Source organism: Lissotriton helveticus, chromosome 10 (assembly GCF_964261635.1).
Source record: "Lissotriton helveticus chromosome 10, aLisHel1.1, whole genome shotgun sequence".
Lineage (NCBI taxonomy): Eukaryota > Metazoa > Chordata > Amphibia > Caudata > Salamandridae > Lissotriton > Lissotriton helveticus.
In genome coordinates, this window is record NC_136071.1 from 219,097,720 (window position 1) to 219,124,970 (window position 27,251).

General features: G+C 43.1%; 1 protein-coding gene across 1 annotated transcript in view; it reads left to right on the top strand.

The window, feature by feature from the left end:
- LOC144786174 (voltage-dependent T-type calcium channel subunit alpha-1H-like) overlaps positions 1–27,251 on the top strand; it is a 1,055,750-nt gene that overhangs the window by 1,010,029 nt on the left and 18,470 nt on the right. The window contains exon 30 of the mRNA XM_078665169.1: positions 373–708. Coding sequence (XP_078521295.1) covers positions 373–708 — 336 coding nt within the window. The remainder of the gene's footprint in view (positions 1–372; positions 709–27,251) is intronic.

The following is a 27,251-nucleotide window of genomic DNA, read 5'->3' on the forward strand; positions in this document are numbered from 1 at the left end:
ATCAGGCTCTGGGGATGTCTTTGTGGTACAAGGTGAGCAGACATCCTGAGGCAAGAGTAAATATCACTCAATGGCTGTAGATCAGACTATTGACAGATAGGATGTGCAGAGCCAATTTACATCTTAGATAAATATCCTCGTTTCAGTGTGAACAGTATCAGCAATTGGCAGTTATTGCATCAGGCATGTATAGTTAGGAAGACATTGGTTTGCTGCACCATTGTTTGAGAACCTACACCCTAATGTGCCTTATACATCAAAACTAAGCATATTTTCCAATGAAGAAAGTATGCTATGCCACAGCTTCTGTCTGTGGTTTGTATTCTGCTACTGACATGCAATCCAAAACGATTTCCTTTTCCTTTCTTCCAGGACACTCTGCGTGAATGCACCCTTGATGACAAGCACTGCCTCACCTACCTGCCCTTCATCTCCCCCGTCTACTTTGTCACGTTTGTCCTGATCGCCCAATTTGTCCTCGTCAATGTTGTGGTGGCGGTACTCATGAAACACCTAGAGGAGAGCAACAAGGAAGCCAGGGAGGACGCAGAAATGGACGCTGAGATAGAGCTGGAAATGGAAATGTCCCGTGGTATCAACTCTCCCAGCAGTGCTGGGGTCTGCACCCCCACACCCGACATTAAAGCTGCATTTGGAAGTCAAGAGACCCTAAAGTCCGAGTTTCCGGCTTCAGCAAAGCAAGGAATGGTAAAGCTAACACATATATTCATTTAATGTGTTGATCTTGATGCTTTGTGGATGAACCACTGTTACATGATGAAGACATGAGGAGAAACATATTATTGCGTGATTCCCAATATCAGGCACTTCAATTTCACTTTGGAAGTATTTAGTGATGGAATAACAGATTAGTGGTAATACACATATGAATCATTTAACGTGTCACTGAAGTATTAACCACTTTTTCAGAATGCATCACTCCTGTAGACCGAGGAGTTCGTTTGTAATCCACAAATCCTGAAAAAGAGATTTTGTGAAAAAATATTTCTGCAAAAACTTTTGGTGAGATAATTCTCCTGCTAAAACTTGTTTTTTTTATAGGGATTTTTAAAAAGTCTCAGGAAGTTGTCAAACTTTTCAAAACATTGTAGAAAGTTTGCAGAAGCAAATCTCTGGAACGTCACAACCCATTCGCTGCTTCTGTTCTGATCGAATACATTCAGGAGGGCTTTGCAACTCAGCTTTATGGGCACAGTAACCACGGTTCATGACCTGTACTGACCCATACATTCCATACACCTCTGGAAAAGTGACTCTACAACAGGGTGTGCCTACCATGTTTCAGTGCATCTCTTTGTCATGAAATATTTAATTCAAGGCTATAAATGTTGAATAGTGCAATGGCATTCCTTGACGTTAAATTAATAATTTCACCCCAACACATGACAAAATCAACCATGCAACACATCCGCAATTTGAACATAAATCAATATAGAAATAAAGAGAGGGTATCAACAGGTACAATTATACACAATCAGAAACTAACAGAGTGGATGAAACGGAGGTGCAGTCACAACAAACCACTGAGAATCAATTAATTTAGGAGGATGGATTTTACAGTTTCGAAATCCCGCCTCCATAGGCATGCCACTGTGCTGCAGTATCCTCTCATGGCATTAACATGCGGCTATCTACAGACAAGAGAGGGAGGAGGTGGTTATGTCAGGGAGCCAATCAGAGTCCTGGTTCTCTTGGGTTTACTGCTAAGGAAGAAATGCTATCTAGGGACTTCAGATACACTATCAATCCATTATTTCTACACGGACTAAATACACAGATCCATATGTGCGTTTTGTACTGTTAATGTCAGGCCATGAAAAAAAGCCTGCATGTAAGTCTATCTAGGAGATTCTGTATATTACATTACAGAAGTGTAATGAAGCCAACATATAGGATCTGGTTAGCTTCTCTCTGTACCTTGCTTGGCATAATGGTAGATGTTGTGCAACATGGTAAAGTGGAGATTGGGATCTTTGGAGATTTGTTTTGTCTTTATTTGCCAGGAGTGGGTTCTACACTATATGCACATTGTGAAGGGGAAGCCTCACACCCAAATAAACCATGTTAATACCACTTCAGCTGTTAGAAACCTTTGCACCAAACCAGAGATCTGAGCAGGAAATACACCAAGCATTGTTTAATTTGTAAATAAACATGTGCCATGGCCCAAGGTATTGCTCAGGATGCCACTGCAGCTTGCAATAACGACTGGAACTGCCGTCTTTGCCACGTGCCAGTATGAATACTCCCAACTAAACATCACACTCCTAGAAAAGTGACTATTCCAGGCCACCCAAAGCAGCTAGAACAGCTTGGACATTCTAGAATTATTTTTTAAATGTTTATTTAAAAGTTAAACTTATGTTTCTGGTATAAATTAGACAGACAGCACGACCATGTGGTGATCAGTCATAAGTAAGTACCAATGACATACACCAGCACAAATTAAGCACTGACACCTGATCTTTCTACTTTGGGGTCCCATGTGTTAGTTGAGCTGCTTGCAATGCATCATCATTTTCCCCTTCCACATTTTTCTAGAAATGCATGGCTCCTACCTGGGAATGGGGTCCTGACGGAGCCATTTGCCCGGAGAAAGGAGTGCTGAGTGCCCCAATAATTACTTTGGCACGTGATGTTACTGAGCTAATTTACATTATATTGCTTTCTGATATCATGTTTGTCATCACAATTAGATAATAATAAAATAATGAACAATCATTTTATTGAATTTGAATCTGAATGACTAAAACACATAAACAAAATGTAGTGATCACATGATAGTTGGGTTAAATCAAAAAGCATTTGATAAATATCCAACAGCCTGCAGCTAGTGGTTGTACACCCATTCTGTTAAGTCAGGCCATATTTGGGCTTTCTTGGGCTTATTTACAAGCCCCTTGCACCGCCGTTGCATCACTTTTAATTTTAATATGGGAAAAAGTGGCGCAAAGGGCATGTAAATAAGTCCCTCTTAACTTTGTAGCATCACCTTTCTCCGTTACTCAGTTTGCTTGTGTTGGTCAGTGTACTTTATTTCACATTTCTCACTTAGAAAATGCTGGCAGGTTTTGCTCCTCTCCTTGTCAATGTGGTCACAACTCATCTGCGCTACCTACGGTAATTCCATATTTTTGTACTTTAAAAAAAAAATCATGTTAATATTCATCTGTGTCTGTGTCTTTTGTTCCCCCGAGGTGGCTCTTTATAGAATTATATTGTAAACACAGTGGTCAGGAATCACTTTGACAAAAATCGACTGGGCAAGATTGTCAAGAGGAGAGCTAGCCACTGCTTAGAAGTGCTTTCAGCAGGGTCGAAAAATAGTCCGCCGCTGTATGAAGTGAACCTAGCTGGACAGCGGCGGAACAGTGTGCATCAATTCACACTGACATTAAATTTCACACACTTAAAAAGCTTTCGGCGCAGGGAGATAAACAATTTGCCGAGAATCACATGATTTGCTATGAAGTGCAGGAGCCAGGATTAGATGTAATCTCCAGGTTCCAATGCCAGCAGCATAGCCACCAGACAAAATATTTTTCCCTTGAATCGTTATCTGCAGATTGAAATTGAAGTTGTATGTAAGAATTAGGAGGCCGAGTCTCAAAAATGTCCTCACTTCTAAGAGTCATAGGTTTTTATCCATGTTTTTCATAGATTCAATCATTTTGTGGATTCTCAAAAATCCTCAGGAGGTGCATATGCTCAGGCTTGTAATGTCAAAACGCTGACTAGGATCACTTTAATACAGTCACCATTGCAAGACAACCAGAGTGTAAAGGTACTCGGGGTAGCCGACATTACATTCCACACACTTGTATACTTTTAGGCACATACAGAGTGAGTAATTTGCTCAAAACATCATTTGGATTTGAGTGCCAAGCAAGAATTTAAACTCAAGTCTCCAAAGTTTACTGCCAGAAACTAAGCAACTAGGCCCGCAACTTTTCTCCCTATGCTTTTATTCACACTTTAAAATTGATGTGCCATATAAGAATGTCATCTGAGAATTGTGATCCAGAGTTTTACAAAATATCACTTCTATGAGCCACAGGTTTGAACCAATATTTTCAAATTGTACTCATTTCTGGATATTCACAAAACAAACCCAGGTGTACGTCTGGAAATCAATGAACATTTTAAAATTTCTGGCTTTGACCTGTTCCCCTAATGTGTACCTGCAAATGGCAGCAGATGGGAAATCTGCAGGCCAATTTTAAAGAAAACATTAAGTCCATACTTGTTCTTGTTTTTTGGACTTGAAAATCTTTTCCTTGATGTGAACAAATACTTTGGGACAACTCTTTTAAAGATTTTTTTCAAGTAAGAAACTTTGTTTACTTTGAGAGGAAAAGTGCCTTAAGATAGGAATGCTTGTGAGTACACATTCATAAAGATTATTCTGTGAGTATGTGTTTCCTGCTCCTTCACTACTCCTGCCTTACTACTGAAGTTCTGCAGTTAACCAGGAGTACGAAAAGAATATGTCACAGCACACTTTTTGTGAATCTGCATAAAGTTACAAATTAGGTTTTTTTTCCTCTATATTTTTAATGGTCACCCATTGACAACCCCACCCCAGGGAGAACCCCTGTTTTAATTACTATCTGAAAATTACAACTCTGGAAATTCTGGCACATTTTACACTTTTGTAAACTCCATCCGAAAGCATGGATATCTACTAAGCAGGATCCTTCTTTTGAGCATCCACATGGAGACAGTTAAGAGTGCACCTATATGCAAATGAAGTTCTGTGAATGAAGCACTTCATGTTCACCTTCCCCTGCACCCATTTTCTTAGAAAAAGTTGCTCACTTCACCTTTATGCTAAGGTGAAAAGATCCTTTTTACGAATTCGGCTTAGATTTGCAGGGCAATATACTTCTAAGGCCTTGACTACAGTCAGCCCTATTAATTGGGATATGTGCTTTAACTCGGTGTTATTGAACATATCGCTGTTAGGATCTCTGTGATAGGTACCTCACTTCCATATTTCCCCTCAGTACATTTTCACATGTAAAACCTGCAGAAATGTAACACTGGAAAGAGTCTGATGGGACATCTGGATTTTTGGTATGCCCAATTTTCAGATAATAATCGTAATGTTTGCACGTTTACTGCACCCAATAAACTCCAGCCCAACGGGTGTGGTAATATATTAGGTGTGAGAAATATTGCACCATTGATTGGTACCTTAAATTCCAAGTCTCTAAGTCCCTCATTACAAGTTGTGCTGAATAGAGTAAGGTATTCACCACACTATGTAAATTCCAGAGGGTGAGTTATTTGCCAGGGTTCTCTTAAAATGCGTGGATGAGTAAATAATCAGCCAGAATGAAAACCAATAGCCCTGGGATCAGTATCCATCAGAGCTCATAAATAACTGTAGTTGTAAATTTATCTCATCCAAATGGGGAATAAAATGCGGATTTCTGTACATTTTTTTGTACCTCAAAATGTTTCTCTGGTACGGTTTGCCAGGTTTGAACTGCAGACGTTCACCTAGGGAACATTTGGGGGGATGCAGTTATTACTGCTAAGTTCATGATTCCAATCCGTGCAGTGTTTGCTAGGTGATCAGGGAAAATGTACCACTCTTGAGGGCCAGGTGTGGTAAGTAGCTCTTATTCTGATTTGTGGAGGAGAATATAGACATAGCATGCAGAATTGGTATCTAAAATATTAAAATGTGACTACTTTGCCTTTTTTCTGAGCCTTTTCAACTTATAAATTGCAGTACATTGACTTGTGACAGTCTCGCTGGGAAAACAGCGGGAAGGGGGTGATTATTATCACACAACTCAGATGTTTGATCTCTGTGGAAATTTCTGTTTGCACAGGGATCGGAATTGAACATGTAGCTTGCAATCAGGGTCTATTAATGTTACTGGGAGGAGCCACTAGGGGGACACAATGAAAATATTTGACTTTGTCATGTTTTCTGCTTTTAAAGCTCAGCAATCAAAGCCCTTTACAGCAGAGAATGTTGAATAGGCCATGTTACACTCCATGCATTTAGAACGCATGCCATTACAAAACGTCATTACAATCACCGCTTTGTTACATCGCAGGCCATTACAACGCAAGTCATTACAATGACCGCTTTGTTATATCGCAGGCCATTACAACGCAAGTCATTACAATGACTTTCTGTAGGAGGGGGGGCGCTGGATGTTGGAAAAGTATAATTTACTATTCCAACTCAAGTGTGTGCAACAGTAGGGAAAGTGTTTGATTTAAAATCCAACACCTTCTGCCCCCTACAAGAAGTCGTTGTAACGGCTTGCATTGTAATGGCATGCGATGTAACAACTTGGTTGTTGTAATGACCACGTTGTAATGGCATGCACTGTGTAAACATCGTTGTAAACGATGTTTACCAGAATGATGTACCAGGGGTGGGAGCACTACTTAATTTGTAAAATAATAAGTGCCAGTGCCCTTGTTATGAGGCCGCTGCAGCTTCCACCACCCATTGCCCCTGCTAGTGCTGCCAATGACAGTACTAACACACCTACCATCAATCACACGCCTACAAGTGTGACAATTTAGACTATTCCAGGCCCCCAAAGCTAAAATGATGGCTCGGGTTGCAGGTATTAATCATTTTAATGTGCATTAAATTCTTAAACAATTGTTCTTAAGCTCATCTCTAAACTAGACAAACAGCACCACCCAATGGTCTACCTCATAAGTGCCAGTGTTGAAAATTAAGTCTCATTGCCTAGTACAGGAAACCACTGACTCAAATTAAGCACTTGGTGTACGCAGTTGTTTGGTATAGTGGTTCATTTAAGAAAGTAGGCTCATCTTATTGCTAGACAACTGAACCATTATTTGGTGTGCTATGAAGAGCTGGTCCGGCTTGAGGCACTCATGGAGTTGTGTCATCTTTCCTTACTGATGTGTTTCCTTAATGTTTTGAACTGAAGGGGGCACTGAGCCTGCAGAATGTGTCCTTAGTCATCCCAGACCCTGAGGAGGGAGTGGCTCTCCCGAAGGAAAGTGCATCAGCCTTCTCCGTGCCTACACTCTACCGGGCTGCGGTGCGCAGGCAACAGGTGATTGAGGTACTGCTGCTTCTGCATTGTAGTGCCTTAGTGTGTGGCCATGAAGCTTTGCTGTGTATGTTATGCACACATTTAGTAGCTTGTGTTGGTCTCATCACTTTCCTATGCTGTTTCTTCTTCTTTTTTAACTCAGTGTGCTGCTTTTGCATTTGCCCATAACAGCTCTTTAACAACAAGAGTAGTTTTTTCTGTGTGAATGTGACCCTACTCCTAACTTCCCCCAACTCCTTGTAGTGACTAATGACTAGAGATCACCCTCTTCAATCTCATTTCAAGCTGCTCAGAGAGGTATCAACCTGCTCCTGACCATGTAATTCCAAGGCATGTGCCACTAGTCCATGGCAAGAGAAAAAGGCAACTCTTTTGCACTTCTAGACCCAGTAAAAGAAACAATGTGCATCCTAGAGACAATATCTGATTTGCCTAGATGTGGCTGAAGTAGAAGGGCCTATTTTTTTAACAAAATAACCCTTTTACCAACTGGATCTCAATTCTTATGCTCCAGGTACTAGTAAAGTATGAATGGTGGAATTTTTGGTGGGTATGTTAGCAGCTGCTGAGAGAGTAGAGGGCTCTTGTGGGCCGATATTTACTAAACGTTTGGACAGAAAGATAGCATCTATATACTAACCCAGAAATTGTCAACATGTACAGTACTACATTGATGGTGTTGTATGCGTACCTATGCAAACTTTAATAAATGTGAGTCCATGTACCAACAAGTATGTGAAAGGACATGGGTTAACAATACTACTACATGAAATGTATAGAGTGAAGGAGAAACGTGATGGCTAACTGTATTGTATATACCAACAAGGCAAGTGTGTAGTATTTCTTTGTTGTTTATTATAGCGTGTACAATGCCTTTGTGTATCCTGGTGAGCAATTGATAACAATATATGTGGAGAATGGAGAGCAGAGTATTATAACACTGAAAGTGTAAATCATGGGTGTCTGAATATAGAGAATTTCAAGGGTACTAAAGTCATATTCTAGGGCTTTGGCAGACACGGGTCACAGGAACACCTACTCTGACAGATAGGTTATTTTAAGGGTATTAAAGTCCATGCATCATACGAATACACACTGTCGAAAATATGGTGCTCTAATACTATTAGAGTCACTGCAGAATCAGTTTACTGGGGATAAATATAGTAACTCCAGGGAGACAGCACATATGAGGTTGTAATGCAAAGCTGTCCTATTTAAATATCATTGTGAAACTCAGATTGAAAACAGAATGAACACTGAAATACTTTCCATACACTGCACTAACAGGACATGCATTATGCTTTGGCAGGAGGAACTCCCACAAGATTTGTTGAATAGTGAGGCATTAAAGAATGGTGTTCAGCATGAAAAAGGGGTGATTGAGCAGATTCATGTGTGTATGGCTTGGAGTTAAAACTATCCTTTGCGCGTTTCAACAGTTGGATAGAAAGACATTCACTCATGTTGCGCTGAACACTCTATGATTAGAGATGGGTGAGCGAGGTTAGGAATCCCCTATGAGCATACTCAAGAAAAAATAATGATTTAGGTTACTTTCAAAATATTATTAATGGATGCTGGGTGCAGATCAGGAAGCAAAGGAGCCACAATTGATGGACAGAATGCAGAACAAATCAAAATATTCACCCCCAGTCAAGAGATCTGGGTTATATTCAATCATTCTTATGCTCCCCATGCTACCCCAGTTTAGACCTGGCCATATGCAAATCAGTCTTGACCCTGTGCCTCATGGGAACAGTCCAGATCGAACTGCCAAGCCAGGTCCTCCCTGGACCGGAAACAAGAATCTTTGGACTGGTTTCGGGGTTTCACCCCTCATCAGCCAGGATAGCCTGAATCCAGTGGCACTGTGAGCCCGGGACCCACGTTTGGGCATGCCCAACGCACTTGGGGCAAGAAAGCAAAAGACACACAATTGATGGACGGAATGCAGAACAAATCAAAACATTCACCCCCATTCAAGAGATCTGGATTAAATCCATCATTCTTTTGCTCACTATGCCACTCCAGTTTAGACCTGGCCTTATGCTAATCAGTCTTGACCCTGTGCCTCATGGGAACAGTCCAGATCGAACTGCCAAGCCAGGTCCTCCCTGGACCGGAAACAAGCATCCTTGGGCTGGTTTCGAGGTTTCACCCCTCATCAGCCAGGATAGCCTGAATCCAGTGGCACAGCCCGGGACCCACGTTTGGGCATGCCCAACGCACTTGAGGCAAGAAAGCAAAAGACACACAATTGAAGAACGGAATGCAGAACAAATCAAAACATTCACCCCAGTCAAGAGATCTGGGTTAGATCAGGAGGTCATGAGTTTCAGACCTTATTTTTGCTGGTGTTAGAACTATGTGCCCTGTGGCACTGCTATTCAGACCCACAGTGCGTGGTCAGACTCTAAAATAGTACTGATAAAATTGTTTTCACACAATTGGTGTATTTACCTTTCCTATAAGACCATACCAGATGGCACAGAACATGTGTCAAGGGTATGGGAGGTAAATGTCATATGTGGACTGTGGTGTGTATCTATACCACCTGTATCTATGACAAAACTATGTGGCTTTCAGGAACACATTGTGCTCTGGCTGGGCTGCAGTTTAAAGGCATTGCAGAAACACGTGGCAAGGAAAAGTGCTTTTGTGTTGTAGCAAAACAAGTTTTCTGTTCTGAAAGATTCTGACCGATAACAGAGACTATTTCTGAAGGCGCCATCTCTGTTTTGCGTCCAGCCAGAGCAGCTGTGTTTTCTCTGCCGAGATGTTGAACTGAGACGGCGCCTTTTGTATACAAGAACGCCACTGTAGACATGCCAAATTCAGACAGCGTAACTACCTCTTTACGGCTCCGATGCAAATTATGCCAATTGTTCACGGCATACTGGTGGCACAAATTTTCTTTAAGATTTTACTATATACTTGGACTAATTACCTTAAGGTCTTACATTGATCTGCTCTCTAGAGGGTCTTCATTCTACATAAGAATCTTACTGTCCTGAAGATGGTCTACTAGATGTATCACATGACAAGACTGAAACATCAAACAGTTTAACCTATTTTCATGAACAAAATAATATTATTATATAGGAATTTTTAAATATGTTAAAGAAAAATGTCTACTTGTAAATAGGTTTTAGAAATGGGCGATCTATATAAGTGATTAGTAGATATTTCTATTTGAAAGATTTTTAATCTCTGTCACTTGTGGATATGCGAATATTGTTTTGTACCCTTCAATTTAATTAATTTGATCATAAATCTCTACAAAAAAGAATACACGTTATTGATCAATTTTTTTATTCATTTAACTCTTGATTATATTTATTAATTTATAGTTTAAGTTTCTTTATTAGATATCCAAACATTAAAGAAGAAAAGCAAACGAGGCATATTCATGATAGCATTTCAGGACTCGACTAAACAGGGGTGCATGCTCTATATTTAATGTTCCCAAAGGTTTGGGCAATCCCATGAAATGTGTAACAGTGTGCCGGGGAAACCGCATTGTCACCAGCACTCAGGGGGTTTAAACAGGTTATATTTATGAATTCTGTGAGGTGTATAGTACCAATAGGATTTGAGTGCCAAGCAAGAATTTAAACTCAAGTCTCCAAAGTTTACTGCCAGAAACTAAGCAACTAGGCCCGCAACTTTTCTCCCTATGCTTTTATTCACACTTTAAAATTGATGTGCCATATAAGAATGTCATCTGAGAATTGTGATCCAGAGTTTTACAAAATATCACTTCTATGAGCCACAGGTTTGAACCAATATTTTCAAATTGTACTCATTTCTGGATATTCACAAAACAAACCCAGGTGTTCGTCTGGAAATCAATGAACATTTTAAAATTTCTGGCTTTGACCTGTTCCCCTAATTTGTACCTGCAAATGGCAGCAGATGGGAAATCTGCAGGCCAATTTTAAAAAAAACATTAAGTCCATACTTGTTCTTGTTTTTTGGACTTGAAAATCTTTTCCTTGATGTGAACAAATACTTTGGGACAACTCTTTTAAAGATTTTTTTCAAGTAAGAAACTTTGTTTACTTTGAGAGGAAAAGTGCCTTAAGATAGGAATGCTTGTGAGTACACATTCATAAAGATTATTCTGTGAGTATGTGTTTCCTGCTCCTTCACTACTCCTGCCTTACTACTGAAGTTCTGCAGTTAACCAGGAGTACGAAAAGAATATGTCACAGCACACTTTTTGTGAATCTGCATAAAGTTACAAATTAGGTTTTTTTTCCTCTATATTTTTAATGGTCACCCATTGACAACCCCACCCCAGGGAGAACCCCTGTTTTAATTACTATCTGAAAATTACAACTCTGGAAATTCTGGCACATTTTACACTTTTGTAAACTCCATCCGAAAGCATGGATATCTACTAAGCAGGATCCTTCTTTTGAGCATCCACATGGAGACAGTTAAGAGTGCACCTATATGCAAATGAAGTTCTGTGAATGAAGCACTTCATGTTCACCTTCCCCTGCACCCATTTTCTTAGAAAAAGTTGCTCACTTCACCTTTATGCTAAGGTGAAAAGATCTTTTTTACGAATTCGGCTTAGATTTGCAGGGCAATATACTTCTAAGGCCTTGACTACAATCAGCCCTATTAATTGGGATATGTGCTTTAACTCGGTGTTATTGAACATATCGCTGTTAGGATCTCTGTGATAGGTACCTCACTTCCATATTTCCCCTCAGTACATTTTCACATGTAAAACCTGCAGAAATGTAACACTGGAAAGAGTCTGATGGGACATCTGGATTTTTGGTATGCCGAATTTTCAGATAATAATCGTAATGTTTGCACGTTTACTGCACCCAATAAACTCCAGCCCAACGGGTGTGGTAATATATTAGGTGTGAGAAATATTGCACCATTGATTGGTACCTTAAATTACAAGTCTCTAAGTCCCTCATTACAAGTTGTGCTGAATAGAGTAAGGTATTCACCACACTATGTAAATTCCAGAGGGTGAGTTATTTGCCAGGGTTCTCTTAAAATGCGTGGATGAGTAAATAATCAGCCAGAATGAAAACCAATAGCCCTGGGATCAGTATCCATCAGAGCTCATAAATAACTGTAGTTGTAAATTTATCTCATCCAAATGGGGAATAAAATGCGGATTTCTGTACATTTTTTTGTACCTCAAAATGTTTCTCTGGTACGGTTTGCCAGGTTTGAACTGCAGACGTTCACCTAGGGAACATTTGGGGGGATGCAGTTATTACTGCTAAGTTCATGATTCCAATCCGTGCAGTGTTTGCTAGGTGATCAGGGAAAATGTACCACTCTTGAGGGCCAGGTGTGGTAAGTAGCTCTTATTCTGATTTGTGGAGGAGAATATAGACATAGCATGCAGAATTGGTATCTAAAATATTAAAATGTGACTACTTTGCCTTTTTTCTGAGCCTTTTCAACTTATAAATTGCAGTACATTGACTTGTGACAGTCTCGCTGGGAAAACAGCGGGAAGGGGGTGATTATTATCACACAACTCAGATGTTTGATCTCTGTGGAAATTTCTGTTTGCACAGGGATCGGAATTGAACATGTAGCTTGCAATCAGGGTCTATTAATGTTACTGGGAGGAGCCACTAGGGGGACACAATGAAAATATTTGACTTTGTCATGTTTTCTGCTTTTAAAGCTCAGCAATCAAAGCCCTTTACAGCAGAGAATGTTGAATAGGCCATGTTACACTCCATGCATTTAGAACGCATGCCATTACAAAACGTCATTACAATCACCGCTTTGTTACATCGCAGGCCATTACAACGCAAGTCATTACAATGACCGCTTTGTTATATCGCAGGCCATTACAACGCAAGTCATTACAATGACTTTCTGTAGGAGGGGGGGCGCTGGATGTTGGAAAAGTATAATTTACTATTCCAACTCCAGTGTGTGCAACAGTAGGGAAAGTGTTTGATTTAAAATCCAGAAGGTATATCTGTAGGCAAACCCTTAGGTTTGGTCATGAAGCCCTCACACACCAACCTAGTTGGTGTCATGCTTCATCATCGGGCCCACCACAGTGACACCGAATGTGTCCCGGGTGTGCTGCGACTCCAGATTACTGAGGAGCTGGTATTCTTACTGAGTGTGCAGTGTTGGTGAGAATGAAGATGAAAGGTTTTAAAAGCTATACAGGTGGTCCCAGTTCCCGAGGGTAAGAGGTAAATTTAATACCTGGGCCCCTGTTAGCAAGATAAAAAGGCTGTGGACGATGTGGAGTATATTAGGGGCTCCTACGTCCTTGTGGTCTACATGTTTCAGCCAGGCCTTTTGATTAAAACTGGCTTTCCTCAGGACCAAATGAGTATGTGTGGGTGAAAATAAACTATATTAAGTGAAAGTGTGTGGTAAAAAAGTGTTGCACTCGCTAAGGTGCCGTACGTGTAAGAGGGGGATTCCCTCTGCTTTAACTTGCTACTTGCTGTTAAAGCCTCATGGGTCACTTGGCAGGGAGGGAAAGAAGATCGGTATTTCCGATCAGCGGTTCCTGCGACCTATCGTCCTGCTCCAGTGTCCCGAATGATTGACTCTTACACGTACGGCACCTTAGCGAGTGCAACACTTTTTTACCACACACTTTCACTTAATATAGTTTATTTTCACCCACACATACTCATTTGGTCCTGAGGAAAGCCAGTTTTAATCAAAAGGCCTGGCTGAAACATGTAGACCACAAGGACGTAGGAGCCCCTAATATACTCCACATCGTCCACAGCCTTTTTATCTTGCTAACAGGGGCCCAGGTATTAAATTTACCTCTTACCCTCGGGAACTGGGACCACCTGTATAGCTTTTAAAACCTTTCATCTTCATTCTCACCAACACTGCACACTCAGTAAGAATACCAGCTCCTCAGTAATCTGGAGTCGCAGCACACCCGGGACACATTCGGTGTCACTGTGGTGGGCCCGATGATGAAGCATGACACCAACTAGGTTGGTGTGTGAGGGCTTCATGACCAAACCTAAGGGTTTGCCTACAGATATACCTTCTGAGTTTCCTCTAACACAACATAGCTAGTCCTATATTGATATCTCTACATATAACCAGGGGACCCGGACTGGCTTACCTAGTCCTCTCTCTCCCTTTTGATTTGCTGATTTAAAATCCAACACCTTCTGCCCCCTACAAGAAGTCGTTGTAACGGCTTGCATTGTAATGGCATGCGATGTAACAACTTGGTTGTTGTAATGACCACGTTGTAATGGCATGCACTGTGTAAACATCGTTGTAAACGATGTTTACCAGAATGATGTACCAGGGGTGGGAGCACTACTTAATTTGTAAAATAATAAGTGCCAGTGCCCTTGTTATGAGGCCGCTGCAGCTTCCACCACCCATTGCCCCTGCTAGTGCTGCCAATGACAGTACTAACACACCTACCATCAATCACACGCCTACAAGTGTGACAATTTAGACTATTCCAGGCCCCCAAAGCTAAAATGATGGCTCGGGTTGCAGGTATTAATCATTTTAATGTGCATTAAATTCTTAAACAATTGTTCTTAAGCTCATCTCTAAACTAGACAAACAGCACCACCCAATGGTCTACCTCATAAGTGCCAGTGTTGAAAATTAAGTCTCATTGCCTAGTACAGGAAACCACTGACTCAAATTAAGCACTTGGTGTACGCAGTTGTTTGGTATAGTGGTTCATTTAAGAAAGTAGGCTCATCTTATTGCTAGACAACTGAACCATTATTTGGTGTGCTATGAAGAGCTGGTCCGGCTTGAGGCACTCATGGAGTTGTGTCATCTTTCCTTACTGATGTGTTTCCTTAATGTTTTGAACTGAAGGGGGCACTGAGCCTGCAGAATGTGTCCTTAGTCATCCCAGACCCTGAGGAGGGAGTGGCTCTCCCGAAGGAAAGTGCATCAGCCTTCTCCGTGCCTACACTCTACCCGGCCGCGGTGCGCAGGCAACAGGTGATTGAGGTACTGCTGCTTCTGCATTGTAGTGCCTTAGTGTGTGGCCATGAAGCTTTGCTGTGTATGTTATGCACACATTTAGTAGCTTGTGTTGGTCTCATCACTTTCCTATGCTGTTTCTTCTTCTTTTTTAACTCAGTGTGCTGCTTTTGCATTTGCCCATAACAGCTCTTTAACAACAAGAGTAGTTTTTTCTGTGTGAATGTGACCCTACTCCTAACTTCCCCCAACTCCTTGTAGTGACTAATGACTAGAGATCACCCTCTTCAATCTCATTTCAAGCTGCTCAGAGAGGTATCAACCTGCTCCTGACCATGTAATTCCAAGGCATGTGCCACTAGTCCATGGCAAGAGAAAAAGGCAACTCTTTTGCACTTCTAGACCCAGTAAAAGAAACAATGTGCATCCTAGAGACAATATCTGATTTGCCTAGATGTGGCTGAAGTAGAAGGGCCTATTTTTTTAACAAAATAACCCTTTTACCAACTGGATCTCAATTCTTATGCTCCAGGTACAAGTAAAGTATGAATGGTGGAATTTTTGGTGGGTATGTTAGCAGCTGCTGAGAGAGTAGAGGGCTCTTGTGGGCCGATATTTACTAAACTTTTGGACAGAAAGATAGCATCTATATACTAACCCGGAAATTGTCAACATGTACAGTACTACATTGATGGTGTTGTATGCGTACCTATGCAAACTTTAATAAATGTGAGTCCATGTACCAACAAGTATGTGAAAGGACATGGGTTAACAATACTACTACATGAAATGTATAGAGTGAAGGAGAAACGTGATGGCTAACTGTATTGTATATACCAACAAGGCAAGTGTGTAGTATTTCTTTGTTGTTTATTATAGCGTGTACAATGCCTTTGTGTATCCTGGTGAGCAATTGATAACAATATATGTGGAGAATGGAGAGCAGAGTATTATAACACTGAAAGTGTAAATCATGGGTGTCTGAATATAGAGAATTTCAAGGGTACTAAAGTCATATTCTAGGGCTTTGGCAGACACGGGTCACAGGAACACCTACTCTGACAGATCGGTTATTTTAAGGGTATTAAAGTCCATGCATCATACGAATACACACTGTCAAAAATATGGTGCTCTAATACTATTAGAGTCACTGCAGAATCAGTTTACTGGGGATAAATATAGTAACTCCAGGGAGACAGCACATATGAGGTTGTAATGCAAAGCTGTCCTATTTAAATATCATTGTGAAACTCAGATTGAAAACAGAATGAACACTGAAATACTTTCCATACACTGCACTAACAGGACATGCATTATGCTTTGGCAGGAGGAACTCCCACAAGATTTGTTGAATAGTGAGGCATTAAAGAATGGTGTTCAGCATGAAAAAGGGGTGATTGAGCAGATTCATGTGTGTATGGCTTGGAGTTAAAACTATCCTTTGCGCGTTTCAACAGTTGGATAGAAAGACATTCACTCATGTTGCACTGAACACTCTATGATTAGAGATGGGTGAGCGAGGTTAGGAATCCCCTATGAGCATACTCAAGAAAAAATAATGATTTAGGTTACTTTCTAAATATTATTAATGGATGCTGGGTGCAGATCAGGAAGCAAAGGAGCCACAATTGATGGACAGAATGCAGAACAAATCAAAATATTCACCCCCAGTCAAGAGATCTGGGTTATATTCAATCATTCTTATGCTCCCCATGCCACCCCAGTTTAGACCTGGCCATATGCAAATCAGTCTTGACCCTGTGCCTCATGGGAACAGTCCAGATCGAACTGCCAAGCCAGGACCGGAAACAAGAATCTTTGGACTGGTTTCGGGGTTTCACCCCTCATCAGCCAGGATAGCCTGAATCCAGTGGCACTGTGAGCCCGGGACCCACGTTTGGGCATGCCCAACGCACTTGGGGCAAGAAAGCAAAAGACACACAATTGATGGACGGAATGCAGAACAAATCAAAACATTCACCCCCATTCAAGAGATCTGGATTAAATCCATCATTCTTTTGCTCACTATGCCACTCCAGTTTAGACCTGGCCTTATGCTAATCAGTCTTGACCCTGTGCCTCATGGGAACAGTCCAGATCGAACTGCCAAGCCAGGTCCTCCATGGACCGGAAACAAGCATCCTTGGGCTGGTTTCGAGGTTTCACCCCTCATCAGCCAGGATAGCCTGAATCCAGTGGCACAGCCCGGGACCCACGTTTTGGCATGCCCAACGCACTTGAGGCAAGAAAGCAAAAGACACACAATTGAAGAACGGAATGCAGAACAAATCAAAACATTCACCCCAGTCAAGAGATCTGGGTTAGATCAGGAGGTCATGAGTTTCAGACCTTATTTTTGCTGGTGTTAGAACTATGTGCCCTGTGGCACTGCTATTCAGACCCACAGTGCGTGGTCAGACTCTAAAATAGTACTGATAAAATTGTTTTCACACAATTGGTGTATTTACCTTTCCTATAAGACCATACCAGATGGCACAGAACATGTGTCAAGGGTATGGGAGGTAAATGTCATATGTGGACTGTGGTGTGTATCTATACCACCTGTATCTATGACAAAACTATGTGGCTTTCAGGAACACATTGTGCTCTGGCTGGGCTGCAGTTTAAAGGCATTGCAGAAACACGTGGCAAGGAAAAGTGCTTTTGTGTTGTAGCAAAACATGTTTTCTGTTCTGAAAGATTCGACCGATAACAGAGACTATTTCTGAAGGCGCCATCTCTGTTTTGCGTCCAGCCAGAGCAGCTGTGTTTTCTCTGCCGAGATGTTGAACTGAGACGGCGCCTTTTGTATACAAGAACGCCACTGTAGACATGCCAAATTCAGACAGCGTAACTACCTCTTTACGGCTCCGATGCAAATTATGCCAATTGTTCACGGCATACTGGTGGCACAAATTTTCTTTAAGATTTTACTATATACTTGGACTAATTACCTTAAGGTCTTACATTGATCTGCTCTCTAGAGGGTCTTCATTCTACATAAGAATCTTACTGTCCTGAAGATGGTCTACTAGATGTATCACATGACAAGACTGAAACATCAAACAGTTTAACCTATTTTCATGAACAAAATAATATTATTATATAGGAATTTTTAAATATGTTAAAGAAAAATGTCTACTTGTAAATAGGTTTTAGAAATGGGCGATCTATATAAGTGATTAGTAGATATTTCTATTTGAAAGATTTTTAATCTCTGTCACTTGTGGATATGCGAATATTGTTTTGTACCCTTCAATTTAATTAATTTGATCATAAATCTCTACAAAAAAGAATACACGTTATTGATCCATTTTTTTATTCATTTAACTCTTGATTATATTTATTAATTTATAGTTTAAGTTTCTTTATTAGATATCCAAACATTAAAGAAGAAAAGCAAACGAGGCATATTCATGATAGCATTTCAGGACTCGACTAAACAGGGGTGCATGCTCTATATTTAATGTTCCCAAAGGTTTGGGCAATCCCATGAAATGTGTAACAGTGTGCCGGGGAAACCGCATTGTCACCAGCACTCAGGGGGTTTCAACAGGTTATATTTATGAATTCTGTGAGGTGTATAGTACCAATAGGTTACAATCTTTGTAGCCGTCTGAATACTGGCCAAATTGTGTGCGGTGTGTCGTGCCCTGTCGTAGATGTCCCCCCATTCTTTAGTTGTGAGTTCCCTGCCAATTTCTGCTTCCCAACGGAGTTGGCTCTTGGACTTGGGCATCTCCATAGGGGAGTTGACCAGATGGTGTAGGTCCGAGACTAGGCGCTTGTTGAAAGACCTCGACAAGAGCCATCATTCGAAGGGGGTGAGTTGTCGCTCTGCGCCGGGGCGCATAGAAGGTTGCAGCGCCCAATGTCAGATCTGGGTGTAGTGCCAGCGCTCCGTTTCGGGATGTGCAAAGTCTACACACAGTGCTTCAAAGGGAAGTGGGTCCTCTAGGTCAAATAACTGGCCTATCGACCTGCAGCCCGCCTGCACCCAGACTTGGAATGAGGGGTCCTGAGAGCCTGAATGAACATCTGGGTTGTTGGCCATGGGAGTAAGTGGTGAAGGGAAGTTAGTGAGTCTCCTTTGTGCTGCTAGGCTGTCCCAAACTGTCAATGATGATTTGGTGATGGGTGAGAGATATATCGATTTGGGCCTTGCTTGCTAAGGGAGGGATGGGATGCTCCATAGTGCTTGGCCCGCCAGTGCCCAGTCCATAACTAGCCAGTTCTTCTTGGATTCAGTCCGCGACCATTCCACAAAAACTCTCAGTGGGGTTGGTTGGTAGTAGAGAAGGAGATTAGGGATTCCTAGGCCACCCTAGTCTGGGGATCGATAGCTGAGGTCCCTAGGGAGGCGAGGATGCTTGTCTGCCCATACAAATTTGTTAATGTCTTGCTGTAGGGAATGCAGCATCCCGGGCGGAGACGAGACCGGGAGCACCTGGAAAAGTAACAGGATTTGGGGGAGGATCGTCATTTTAATTGCAGATATGCATCCTAGCCAGGACAGAGGGTAAGACCGCCACTGACGTAGATCAGTGTTGATCTGATGAGTTACTTTTTGATAGTTTAAAGTAACAGTGTCTGCTATGGTAGATGTTACCTGGAGGCCCAGATATGGGATAGTTATCAGGGCCCACTGTAGGGGCAAGGCCCTCACACAAGGCGTACAATGTCTGTGGCCGGAGGGTGAAATTGAGAGCTTGCGATTTCTGGATATTTATGCTGAAGCCTGATGCTGAGCTGAAAGCCTCCGGCTCAACTAATAAGGCGGGCAATGAAGTAGAAGGCTCCTCCAAAGAGGCTATGACATCATCCGCATATAGGCCTATAGTTTGAAGTTCTTCGCCTAATTGGATTCCTTTTATCTGTGAATTGGTGTGCACTTTCTAGGCCATGGGTTCTATGTACAGAGCAAACAACAGGGGCGACAGGGTACACCCCTGTCTGTTCCCCCTGGCAAAAGGGAAGGGCGTGGAGGGTTGCCCATTGACATGAACGGTAGCTATTGGTTGGGAGTAGCTGCTGAGAATCCATCTTTGAAAGCGGTCCCCTATGCCGAAGTGGGTCTGGGTGGCTGCCAGATAGGGCCACTGTAGATTTGGATGACTTTAGGCGGGAAATACTAGAAATAACTTCTTCTATTGGATCGGGTGTTCCATATCTGCAGCCTGTGTGGGGGGGTCATAGGTAGGCTGTAATCACGCCCGGCGGGAGATCTTGCTGGTGTAGAGTGTCTGGTAGCATTCCCTGAAGGAATCTACGATGTGTGCATCATCTGTCCACTCATTCCCCTCTTTGTCTATGATCTTTTGGACATCTGACTCCTGTTGTTGGCCCCGTAACTGGCTCGCCAGAAGAAGGCCGTATTGGTCGCCACCCATGTAGAACCTATGCCGGAGCCGGAGTGCAGCTTATTTAGCCTTATTAATGTCTAGCCCCACTAGTTGAGCTCGGGCCACTTCGAGTTGTCTCCAGATCCGGGGGCCCCTGTTCTCTTGTGTATGTGCTCTAGTTCTGCCACTTGGCGGGACAAGCTCTCCCTTTTGTCGCGTCGGATCCTGTTGTCTGCTGAAACTACAGCTATAAACTCCCCTCTAACAACCACCTTCAGGTCGTCCCATTACATAGAAATCGAGATCTCAGGGGTGTCATTAGTCGCCAGGTAGTCCTGTATTGTCTTGGTTATCTGGGCTATGACCTCCGGGCGGTGCAGCAAGGTGTCTCTGAGTCTCCATGTTCTGGGGGAAGGGCTGGACTGTGGCATTGTGAGGGTCACTGTCACCGCAGCGTGGTCAGAAAGCGAGCAGGGCTCGATCTATGTCGCTTGGACCACCGAGGCCACTTCTTGGGTGCCTAATAGGTAATCAAGTCTGGCGTAAGTTTTATGGGCATGGGAATAGAATGTGAAAATGCCAGTATCAGTGTGAGGTTCTCCAAAGATCTAATAAGCCCATATCCTCCAGCCAGTTCTGTCCTGCTGCCGTGAGGGTCCCTGTCTGTCCATAGCATTGTGCCAATCTGTCCATATTAATTAATTTAGAAGATTTATATGTTTGAGGCCCTTAGTTTAGGCACTCATAAATGACATTGTCAAATTTTGTTTCACTATATTGAAATAATATCCCTTGTAGGCTCGCTTACTTGATCAAATCCTTTAGGTAGTCAGCATTTTCCAGCCCTGACCGATTTTCTGACTGGAGCCTGTATTCGGTCACATGAATGGGTGTAGCTGGCAATTAGGCTGTGTGAACTTCTTCCCATACAGCCGCACAATAGAGGGATTAGACATGCCTCAATGGGTCATCTGCTGGCAAAATGGGGGGAGGGGCAGAGCTTAGCACAGCCCAACTTACACCTGATTTGCCAGTGCTCTCCCTCCACACAAAGGGCTTAACGACCCTGTATTGTCACTGCAGCCAACTTGAAGCCAGGGCTGGGGAGTCAGGAAGTTTCATGCATTTCAAAAATAACCTTTCCAGAAGCTTCTCCCACTTTCCAGAAGGACACCAAGGTATAAAAATAGAACCTTCAGACCCTATCTTCATTTCACTACTGGACCTGCGAAGGACTCTCAGAGTCTGCAGCTAAGCAGCTATGACCTGCTGCGTGCTTTGCCAGACTGCTGCTATACCTGGAAAGACTACTTTGCTTCCTGGAGCCTGTTTTGAACCCTGAGAGGCCAGCCCTGTTGTTTAGCCCTACATTCAAGACTACCAGAAGTGATCCAAGGGCTAGTGTGCTGGCCTCCTGTTCAGGGACATAACAGGCTCCCACCATCATGAATCCGCAACTGGATCCAGCAGTGATTACTGACCCCCCCAAGAGGTGTCCCATCAGTCCTGGACCTTTGGTTGTGGTGCTAAACGTGCCCAAATGGACGTTTTCCAAAACTGCTGGTGTAGACAAAATTTGGCCAAAAAGTGTTCGAAAACCAGGAGGAAGCTGGGACCAAAATGCTCGCCTATCCGCCCAATGTGCATCGCTGGTCGGATTGACTTTGCAGCCTCTCCCGCTACTTTCTTCTCTGCAGCAGAGTAGAAAATAAGTGTCAGCAGTCTTTCATCAAATGGGTATCCAACCTCCTGGAACTGTCCCTGGCTTCAGCCTTCTGCTTCGAACCGCTGGAGTTTTTCATTTTCCATTTCAGTGACTAAGTCCATACATAGAAATATTCTTTGCAGCTTAGTCCCAAGGCTATTCGACGATGATGCTCCATCCTCAGACACTTCCAACAGACTCGCTCATCTGAACTTTACATTCTCTGTAATTTTTCTTCTGAAATGCTTAACGTTCGAAGGTAAGCACTGAGCAGGCCCAATCTACTTCTTGTATCCGAACCCTGCTCCATCTCAGTCCGCCTTAACTTTCAACTTTGACCTGGTCATGCGCGACTAGATATCCGCAGTTGGTGCTTTGATCCTTTTGGCGCTATCTTGAACCTTAAACTTTACAAATTCATAAGTATGGTTCTCAAGATTGGATTTTGGTGTCAAATAATTTATTAAAATGCACTCTGTCATTCTAAATTGATTTGGGATTTTTCGTGTGTAATGTATTCACTTTCTTACTGTTTGTGTGCTGCATAAATACTTTGCACATTGCCTCCAAGTTAAGCCTGACTGCTTTTTGTGCCTGGCTACCCAGGTTTAAGCACAGGTTAATGTAGTGACTTTTTGTGGTTCACCCTGCAAATCATTGTGACTGTTGCTTGGCCCCAGCTCACACCCCAGTCAACCCACAACCCAATTTCTCACAACAGTATAAAGAATAACATTGATATACAGAATTATGAACGGGTACAATTAAATAACAGGGGTTCTGAGTGACAGCAAATAGACAATGATAGGGAGTAGAAAAACATCCTTGCCATTTACATTTTACTCATCTGTAATTTTATGTTATGCTTGGCCCCCAAAATCAGTTCTCCTTGCGGTCAATTGCTATGCTGGGGTAGAGGAGTAATGGGGTACAAATGTAAAAATAAAATACCTTGCCTCATGCCAACCACCTTATCACCCTCTGCGCCTTCCCTTCTCGCTTCCTCCAGAAGATGTAGTCTCTGCTCTAAATCGGAGGGGTGAGCCAATACTGCGTTGGTAGTCTCTCAGAGAGCCCCTAGAGAATATCCTGAAATTAATTTACTGAAGGGAGCAGGCTTGAACTGAGGAAATGTGCATTACTATGGCACATCATTGTAAAACACGCTTTGTTTCTGGCTAATGTGACATAATTACAGTGAATATCACTACTCACGTTAGAGGAAAGCTATGGCACCCGCGTATTGCACCCACATATAACAACAGTGTTTTAAGTGTGCATTTTGGAAGTATTTTAATCATGATTTTACATTTAATATTTATAGGATATTCTGTGTTATTCCATGTCCATAGAATGATATCATGTATACATTTTTTATCCCAAAAATAAAGTATCAACTTAAATAAATAACTTTTCATAGTCAAAGAACAATTGTTACTTACCTGTAAACAGGTGGTTCTCCAGTATTGGTGTCTTTCATAGATTCACATGCTTGAATATTCCCCGTTGTCGAAGTGGGAGTCCCACGGTAAATAAAATAGCAATAATGCTAAATATATATATATAAATATACATAATATACATAAAGATAATACCAGAAAAAGAAAGGAAATACAACTGAAATCCTCTAAAAACGATTCCTACATAGGAATGTAAGGCAAAGAGAAAAGATTTTTTGTAACACATTAGTGTCATTATGTTAGTCCAAACTGCAGCCAATCAAGCGCCACCACCCTCTAGAACCTTCTCCTCAGAAGCTCAAGCCCTCAGATTTTCGTAGCACAAAGTAACCAAGAGTGTATGAGGAGAAGAGAGCCTCTGAGGGGAGGAGGGTGGGTCGCATGTGAATCTATGAAAGACACCAATACTGGAGAACCACCTGTTTACAGGTAAGTAACAATTGTTCTTCTCCAGTATTAGGGGTGTCTTTCATAGATTCACATGCTTGAATAGAATGGAAAGCAGTAACCTCCTAGAACTGAGATTGCTAGGCATATGAAGGAGAACTCAAGACAGTACTAATAAGTATAATACAGTCAAATAACACATCATAGCAATCACAGGAAAAAGAAGGAGGAGGGAACAGAGGCTCACCTTACTGAAAAAGATGGCGAAGCACTGCCTGTCCCACTGTGGTATCTGCTTCATTGATGGCATCCAAACAGTAATGTTTGGTGAAGGTGTGCCTGCTGGACCATGTCGCTGCACGGCAGATCTGATGAAGTGGCACACCAGCAAACAAGGCGGTGGATGAAGACATCGCCCTTGTAGAATGAGCCCTCACTGAAGACTGCAATGGTTTGCCCGCTTGTTGGTGGCAGAAGGCAATGGCTGAGGAAAGCCACCGGGCAATAGTCGGCTTGGAAACTGGATGTCCCTTGCGCAGTCGTCCGTAGGCAATGAACAGTTGGTCGGACTTGCGGAAGGGGGCAGTTCTGGCAATATAAAATGTAAGGCATCGTTTGATGTCCAGAGAATGTAAGCGCTGTTCCGCCGGAGATTTAGGGTCCGGAAAGAAAGTTTTGAGGAACACAGGCTCATTCAAATGAAAATCCGTAGGTACTTTAGGTAGGAAAGAAGGGTTGGTACGAAGTGCCACTCCGTTAGGCTCGAACTGCAGATAAGGTGGTTTGACAGTAAAGGCATGAAGGTCGCTCACGCGACGAGATGAGGTCAACGCCAGAAGAAGTGCAACCTTCCAGGTGATGAATTTAATATCTGCTCTATGTATGGGTTCAAAAGGCGACTTCATAAGTTGAGAAAGCACTACATTGAGGTGCCAAGCTGGAGGAGGGCGACGCACAGGTGGGAACTTGCGGAAAAGCCCTTTGAAGAATTGTCGTATAATTCGTGACGAACAGAGGGATGAAGAGCCATCATGTCTGAAACGAGATATTGCAGCTAAGAAAACTCTCAGTGTAGCATGAGAGAGTCCTGACTGAGCAAGGCCCAAAAAGAATGGAAGGAGCTGCTCAGGAGTGGAATGGATGGGATGGATGTTGGCTGTAGCGCACCAATGACAGAACCGCTTCCATTTAAGTTTGTAAGTCTTGATGGTGGACGGAGCTCTGGCATGAGCCAGAATGTCTCTACATTCCTGGGATATGTTTAAACCAGCGAACTCAAGGTACTCAGGTTCCATGCCCACAATTGTAATGTTGAGGGATCCGGATGATACACTAAGCCCCTGTCCATCGTTAGAAGGTCTGGCCGAGGACGTAGAGGAATGGGCTCGCACTGGGACATTAGAAGCAGTTCCGAAAACCATGCCTGCCTGGGCCACCGAGGTGCGATCAACAGGATGTGGCAGGGCTGCCTCCGCATCTTCCACAGTACCCGTGGTAATAATGAGAGCGGCGGAAAAGCGTAAGCGAATAGATCGCACCAGTTGATCAAAAGGGCATTCCCGCACGACCCTGGGTGGGGATGCCAACTTGCATAAGACGGGCATTTCCGATTCTCCGGTGTTGCGAAGAGATCCAGACCTGGATGACCCCATTGGCGGAACACAAGATCCAGAGTCGGTTGGTGCAGTTCCCATTCGTGTGTTGAGGAAGTGGACCTGCTCAAAGAGTCTGCCAGGAGGTTGGACACGCCCGGAAGGTGTACAGCTGTCAAGGTGATGTGATGGCGAAGAGCCCAATCCCAGATCGGCTGGGCTAAGCGGGACAGAGGTGGAGACCTGGTCCCTCCCTGCTTGTTCACGTAGTGCATACTGGTGGTGTTGTCTGTTTGGATTAGCACTGACTCCCCGTGAACAAGTGGGAGGAAGGACTTGAGCGCCAGAAAGATCGCCATCAATTCCAGTCTGTTCATATGCCACGTGCACTGCGTCGGCGACCATTTGCCCTTGATGGAGAGGCCCTGGAGATGAGGGCCCCACCCCTCTAAGGAGGCGTCCGTCGTCAGCGTAAGGTCTGGAACGTGATCGAGGAAGGACACACCCATTTCCAGATTTGCGGGCTGTGCCCACCAAGACAGACTCATTTTCATGCGGGCTGTGACGGCAACTAGGTCGTTGAAGGATCCGGAGACCTGACGCCACTGCAAGTCCAGTTCTTCCTGAATAGGACGGGTGCGCAGTCTGCAATTTGGGATCAGTGCGATACAAGATGACGCCATTCCCAAGAATGATTTTAATGTCCGAACAAAAACGGACTGTTTTCGTCGAATGAGCGAGACCAGACAAAGGATTTTCAGACGCCTCTCTTCCGAGACAAATGCTTTTGAGAGCTGCGTGTCTAGGATCGCTCCTAGGAATGATCTGGTCTGCAGAGGTATCAACTGTGACTTTTCGATGTTGATGGTCAACCCCAGAGAGCGAAACACTTGCTGGCAAAGATGCGTGTCCCGACCCAGCTGATGGTGGCATTGAGACTTGAGAAGGCAATCGTCTAAGTAGGGAAAGATCTGAACTCCTTGTAGACGCAGGTGAGCTACCACCGGGGCCAGTACCTTCGTGAACACACAAGGAGCTGAACGCAGTCCGAAGGGTAGGACCCTGAACTGAAAATGCATCGGTCCCACTTTGAAACGCAGGTACTGGCGATGCTGTTCGATGATCGGAACATGAAAGTATGCGTCCTGAAGATCTATGGTGGTCATAAAATCCTCGCTGGCTAGAAAACGCAGGACTTCCAGTAGCGTGAGCATACGGAATGTTTGAGACTTCAGGAACTGGTTGAGAGCCCTCAAATCCAGAATGGGCCGCCAGTCTCCGTTCTTCTTGAGTATGAGGAAGAATCGAGAGTAAAAACCCTTCCCTATTTGATGTTTCGGGACCACTTCGACTGCACCTTTTAACACAAGAAGACGGACCTGATGGTAAAGCTCCTCGAGATGTGGAGGAGGTGGGCCACGAGGCGGAGTGGAAGGAGGAATCTCTGTAAACTCCAGGGTATGACCCCGTTTGACAATGTCCAAAACCCATTGGTCCGAGGTAATCGAGGACCACTGGGAATAAAACAGATAGATTCGTCCTCCAACAGTTTGAGAGTGGCAAAAGTCATTGGCGTTTCTGATTGGCGCCACGATATGATGACTTTCCTCTATAAGGTTTGGAGGGTTGTTGACGAGACTGCTGATTGGGCGTGTAACGTTGGCCGCTCTGATTGTAGGAGCGGTATTTCTGCCCACCTCGAAAGTTTTATGCCCTCTTTCCAAACGAAA